This window comes from Dendropsophus ebraccatus, chromosome 1 (genome assembly GCF_027789765.1).
Source record: "Dendropsophus ebraccatus isolate aDenEbr1 chromosome 1, aDenEbr1.pat, whole genome shotgun sequence".
In the NCBI taxonomy this organism is placed as follows: Eukaryota; Metazoa; Chordata; class Amphibia; order Anura; family Hylidae; genus Dendropsophus; species Dendropsophus ebraccatus.
The window spans coordinates 14,859,366-14,865,365 of NC_091454.1; the positions used below are offsets into that span (position 1 = coordinate 14,859,366).

At 38.8% G+C, this 6,000-nt stretch overlaps 1 protein-coding gene across 4 annotated transcripts in view; it reads left to right on the plus strand.

The window, feature by feature from the left end:
* The window catches only part of PHF21B (PHD finger protein 21B), a 98,776-nt gene extending 92,985 nt beyond the window's left edge, over positions 1-5,791 (plus strand). For 3 of the 4 annotated variants that reach the window (XM_069968067.1, XM_069968041.1, XM_069968058.1), the window contains exons 9-13: positions 207-229; positions 2,036-2,194; positions 3,114-3,186; positions 3,691-3,794; positions 4,716-5,791. In XM_069968067.1, coding sequence (XP_069824168.1) covers positions 207-229; positions 2,036-2,194; positions 3,114-3,186; positions 3,691-3,794; positions 4,716-4,940 — 584 coding nt within the window. In that variant the 3' untranslated portion in view covers positions 4,941-5,791. The remainder of the gene's footprint in view (positions 1-206; positions 230-2,035; positions 2,195-3,113; positions 3,187-3,690; positions 3,795-4,715) is intronic. The other variant, XM_069968050.1, reaches the window with a different exon arrangement.
* The last annotated feature ends 209 nt before the right edge of the window (positions 5,792-6,000 follow it).

Consider the following 6,000-nt stretch of genomic DNA (forward strand, 5'->3'; position numbering starts at 1 on the left):
CCCACACCTTCATTAGTATGTCCCCCATCATAACCACCATCTATTTGAATGGAAGTGTGTCCACAGTCCATTATCAATGAGGCAAGGACTAATCCCTCCATAACTACTGGTGATATACGTGTATGTGCACCCCCCCCCCCCCAATCTATAGCATTTATATTATTATTTTAACCACTAACCTATTTCTGCCCTTCTCTATGTGCTAGCGATTGCGGGATCCTATTGGAAGGTATGTCGGCTCAGAACTTCTATTATCATCACATTAACCCATTTTACAGAGGTATCAGGATCTAGGCATGTAACACAATGGAGAAAATAAGTCTATATTGCTTTGATGGTCCCTCATGATGGTTCCACATGAATAAAAAAAATGGGGTCAAAGATTTTGTCTTTCATTGTGTTCTAAAAAGGCAAAAAATTGAGAACATATTGCAAAAAAAAGCGCCAAAAATCAGTACCCCTCTTTACCAAGGTGTCCTTGGTGGAATCGTGTTGAATTGTTCCTTCACCCCATAGGGGTTCACAACTAGTGTTGAGTAGACTTAAGAAAACTTTCCAGGTCCAGCAACTTCTCTGAACTTGGCATTTGATGGCGTTTGGAGAAGTTGGATGCCGTTCTAGGAAGTCCTGGAAAACGTGGATACCAATTATGGCTATGTCAATGTTTTCCTGGGAGGACGGCATCCTACTTTTTGCGATCAAATGCCGAGCGTTCGCGTTCAGAGAATTTGTCAGACCCGAAAAGTTTCCCCAAGTCTGGTCAACACTACTCACAATCTTAATTCACCTATATATATGTTTTGGGGAAAACCAAGGGAGAACATACATACTCCTTGGTGGGATTTGTACCGAGAACGCCACCACTGCAAAGCCAAGTGCTAACCGCTGAGTGTCCATACTATCCAAATGTCACATCAAGTCTCAACAAATAGATGGTGCCGACAACCCAAGAGCTTTGCAGATTGTATTGCGGAGTAGATTGAGGGATTCCCAAGCCAATCTTTCAAGACTGAGATCCAGCTAGAAATTTTTTGTATGCATGCAACGTAGAAAAAGTCATTTCACGTGTTCATTGATTTATGTGGGTGTATATACTGTATGTCTGTTTTTTGTTTCTGTTCATGTTATCTATTTTTGTATGTTTTTTGTTTTGTGTGATGTAATCTGGCATTAACTCAGTAACTAATGTTTTAAATCCATTTTCATTTCACCTTCAAAGCAAACAAAAAGTGAAAAAATGATCTCATTATCATAAGTTTGACGTGTTATAATTTGATTATCCTTTTCTTCTTTTCTTATCATGTCATGTAGCATTGGGCTATGGCCACCATGAGACCCCTGGCCAACTTATCTTGGGGATATCCTAAATGAAAAAAATTGGCTTCCATCTTGGTGTTGGAAGTGTCTGATGGTTCTTGTGTACCCCAATGGCCTTGTAATCCCTTGTTGAAGGTTGAGGTTACCTGGGCTCTTCTATTGTCTATCTTTTTAAATTGTGGTATCTGTATATGGAAGAGTCTTGAATGGACGCACACATGGACCTGAGTAGAGTTTCATTGATACCACAATTAGTGTTGAGTGGAGAGGTTGAACTGTTTGGTTTCGGCAAAGTTTTCCAAACCCGATCCCCCGGCATTTGACTCCTGGTGGCCAGATAAGTTCAATTGCTGCCCTAGGGCTGTCAGGAAAACATGGATACAGCTTACAGTTATATCCACATTTTCCAGGACTCACTAGCAGGAGTCAAACGCAGAGCGTTCTGGTTTGGAGAATGTTACCAAACCCAAACAGTTTGTCCTTTCTGCTCAACACTAATCACAATTGTTTCCCCAAGATAAGGTGGCCATCTAACTTTGTTCCCACCTGCTTTGACATAGACATCCAGGTCAATTGAGCACTGTTGTTTATAAGAAGGTTCTTGAAAGATCTAGACGGCCAGTCTTACAAAGCCACCTTATGAAAGCCATGCTGAACTTTTTTCTCATTTTATGATATGGCAGGTCAATGTTAAAATGGTTTTGCTTTCCACCTTTAGGATGAGATCATTCATGACGAACACTGCTCGGCGTGCAGACGTGGCAACAATTTACAGCCGTGTGGAACGTGTCCAAGAGCTTACCATTTAGACTGCTTAGATTCACCAGTGAAAATAGCACCCAAAGGAGTCTGGATGTGTCCAAAGTGCCAACAGAAGGTGAGAAGGACTCGAAAAAGGTGACAGCAACATCTGTAGTCTAGGCTTGACAACCTTTTTTCCTGGCTAGAAAATCTCAAGTCTCATTGTTTTCGACAACTGCTCTACGCAATATGGCTGAAAGGTATTCCACAAAAAAATCCCTAGGAAGCAATTTATTGCACTCTCCCTCCAAACTGAGACCTTCTAGACACTGGCTCACCTCACCTCAAGACAAAAGACCAAACAAGGGTTGAACATCAGTATTGGTTTGACACTTCGGGTCCTATTAGAGTTATTTTTCAACGATAGCGATTACGATAGACAATCTCAAACAACAGGTTTTGGGAATATCTTGTTCTGTTCTGACAAACACACGGAATGATGATCGTTCATTACGATCATTTTTGCGGTCTTCCTGTACTCACTGATCATTCGAGTTATTACACCTAAAGATCGGCAACAGACTATAGTGAATGACTTCTAGAATGGTATCCAAATGATTTAACAATTTTTCTGATGTCGATCTGAACGTTTAATAATTTTCAGAACAATAATTGTCCCGTGTAATAGGGCCCTTCGGGTGCCCAACAATGTGCCACTCAAATCCCCCACTAGGGCTTGGCAACCAGTTTATTGCTCAAGAAAGTGGAGCCAGTGTTTGCAGATGATAAGGAACCCAAAGTTCAACTCCATCTAGATTGTCAACTGTGCTGGCATAAGCTCAGAGCTCCCCATTTTTGGGCCCCTTTAAGGACCTGCATAGCCATGTAAGCACACCACTCAAATTTTCAGCCAATATTTACCAGAATTTTTTTTTTTAACCTATTTGTTTACTCAATTTAAATTATTTTATTTTAGTTTTTTAATTCATCTTTTGAATCCACAAATAAAATAAATCAATAATTAGAATTTTTTTGTCGTATTTTTCAATTTCTAGGTATTAAAGAAGGAAACAGTGCCATGGAGCGGGGCCCTAGCTATCGTACAGTCTTACGTGACACATAAATCTGGTGGGGACCTTTCTCTTACGATGTAATACGTAAATGATCAACAAATGATCGACAATATTATAGATGGCAATATTTGAAACATTATATTGATAAGCAGGTATATGCAAGACAGTGGTATAGCCCTCCAGCTGTTGAAAAACTGCATGCCATGGTGCGGAGACTAGTGTTTAGTGCACCTGTGAAACTGTACGGTTTCGGCAATGTTCTCCGAACCTGAACGCTTGGCATTTGATTGCCAGTGTCTGGAGAAGTTGGATGCCATAGACTTTATCCATGTTTTCCTGGCAGTCCTAGGATGGTATCCAATGTCTCCAGACACTGGGAATCAAATGCCAAGTGTTCGGCTTCGGAGATCATCGCCAAAGCAGTACAGTTTGACAGGTCAACACTAGAGAAGACCACTAATATAATAAATATAGCAAAGAGCATTCATATACACACCAGTCTATTACTCCAGTATATTAGATTTGATACCGATGATGACCAATGTTTCTCGTTTTACAGTGAAAGAAGAGGAAAAGAGGAAATTATTGAAAAAAGGCAATGAATTAAAAAACGAACAGAGACAGCTTGAAGATCAAGAAAGACTCCTGAACAACGCTATAAAGGTTAGGAGTCACTGTCTTCATCTTCAGTTTAGAATGTTCATTTGTATACAACTCATTTGCATACAGTGCTTCAGTCTATTGCGTGTCCATGGGGCTCATTGTAGGGGCCCTATCACACGGATCGATGATCGGGCTGATTCGGCTGCTCATTTCTTTAGGCCCAGACCTAAAATCATCGGCCGCCGTCCGAGCAACGCTACGTGTAATATTTGGGCAAAGGCTGCATGGACATCGCTAACGATGTCCGTGCAGCCCTTGCTAAACAATTATCGGGCTGTGCAATAGGCTTAGTAAACAAACGCTGATCTAGTGATCGTTTACCGTATTGATCGGGCTGCCATCGGCCCATGTAATAGGACCCTCGGTCCCAACTCTAAAGGCTGGTGAAAAAAAGATCAAACAAGATGGCTGCTCCCATAATAATGTACTAAAAGTAAATTTTAAAAAAGTTAAGTCAGTAGTGCTCATCTGTAATACCGCACACAACCTGCGAGGAGCCATAGTGCCATTTGCAAGAATGTTGTTTTAATTCTCAATTCAAATTCCAAAATTTGAATTCAAATTTGAATTCGGAGACAATCATATTGTTCTAATTCTCTATTCAAATTCCAAAATTTGAATTCAAATTTGAGGACAATCATGTTGTTCTAATTCTCTATTCAAATTCCAAAATTTGAATTCAAATTTGAATTTGAAGACAGTCACTAAAGAAAGTCATGTATTATACTTTCTAATGCATGACTTTCTTTGGTGACTGTGCTTGAATTCAAATTAGAATTAGAATTTTGGAATTTGAATCTAGCCCAGTACTTATTGGCATGGCGTAATGTTGGCTAGGAGAAGACCATTGATGGTTGTATGTTATCCATTCATGTAGTTTTCGATATAACCATTATATTTTATTCCTTCCCTATGTGACAGAAATGCTTAGACGTAAAGAATAGCTTGCTGGCCCAGCAGAGAGGAACTCAGTCATCTTTGGAACGTCTTAAAACTCTCATTAGACTGATTCAGGGCGAACAGATGCTTCAGGTTACCATGACGACAACCGCCACCGCTTCGTTGCTGACGGTCCCTTGGATCAAACCTTCATCTGCCACCCCTACCATCCACAAAGGCCTGCAGCAGTCTCAGAGTAACAATTGACATGGGCAGATGGAACAATAACTTTAAGCTAAATTTCGCCAAGAAGGAGAAGGAAAGAACAGTCTGTTTTTGTGGTTTTTTAAAAAAAAAATTGTAATCTACAAACACAAAAGCAGCATTAACAACGACGAAAAACTCCCAAACATGGCGGCAATAGCGACAAAGAAGAAGCAGCGCGTCTTGCGTCACCTACTGACACCTTCAGTGCTTATGAGTTTTTTCACTTCATTTTTACGTTGGCCTTAAAATAAAAAGAAAATAAAAAAACTTTGAGAAAGGGCCAATTAAGCAAGTACCATTATGATGGGCAGCTGGTATCTTGCTAAAATATTCACCTTACATTTATTTGTGGAGAGGATTGAATATTGTAGAGTTGGTATGGAACCCAATCATGACTCTATTTTGGGAGATGTGAAGAAGAAAAATTTTACGGAAAATTTTTCTATTATTTTTTGGACTATTTTCAGCCCTTTCCAGTCGATTCTGCCACATGTATTCAGGTTTATTTTTCAATGGGGCTATCTCGAAAAGGGTTATGTTAGTAAATTTCTCAGAGCCTTCAAACAAATGCTGAATTTTTTTTTCTTTTTTTCTTTTTCTTAAATTTTTCTCCTCCCAGTATTATTACAGTCGAGGTCTGCAGCTATATTTAAAGAAAATAAATTGTATAAACTTAGCATTTCTAGTTGGACATTGAAGTATTTTCATGCTAATGCTTGTGTATATGCGTGCCGAACTATTTAACAAAGTACGACTGTACGACTCCTTCATTTTTTTGCAGGTTCTTTGTACTTATTTTGCTATTGATGTATTTTCATTTTTTTTTTCCAGAAAGGTACAAAGATGACAAAGTGGGAAACTTTAGTTGGTTGATTTACACTTTGGTAAAAAAAAAAAAAAAAAAAAAAGAATTTTTTATTTACAAATATTTAGTTTTATTTTATTTTATTTTTTATTTCGCCAGTACAGACAATATGCCAAAAAAACTTAAACTTTTTGTACTGCATTTTTATTGTAAAGTATGTAATGTGGAAGGAACAATGCATTTTTATTTTATGCT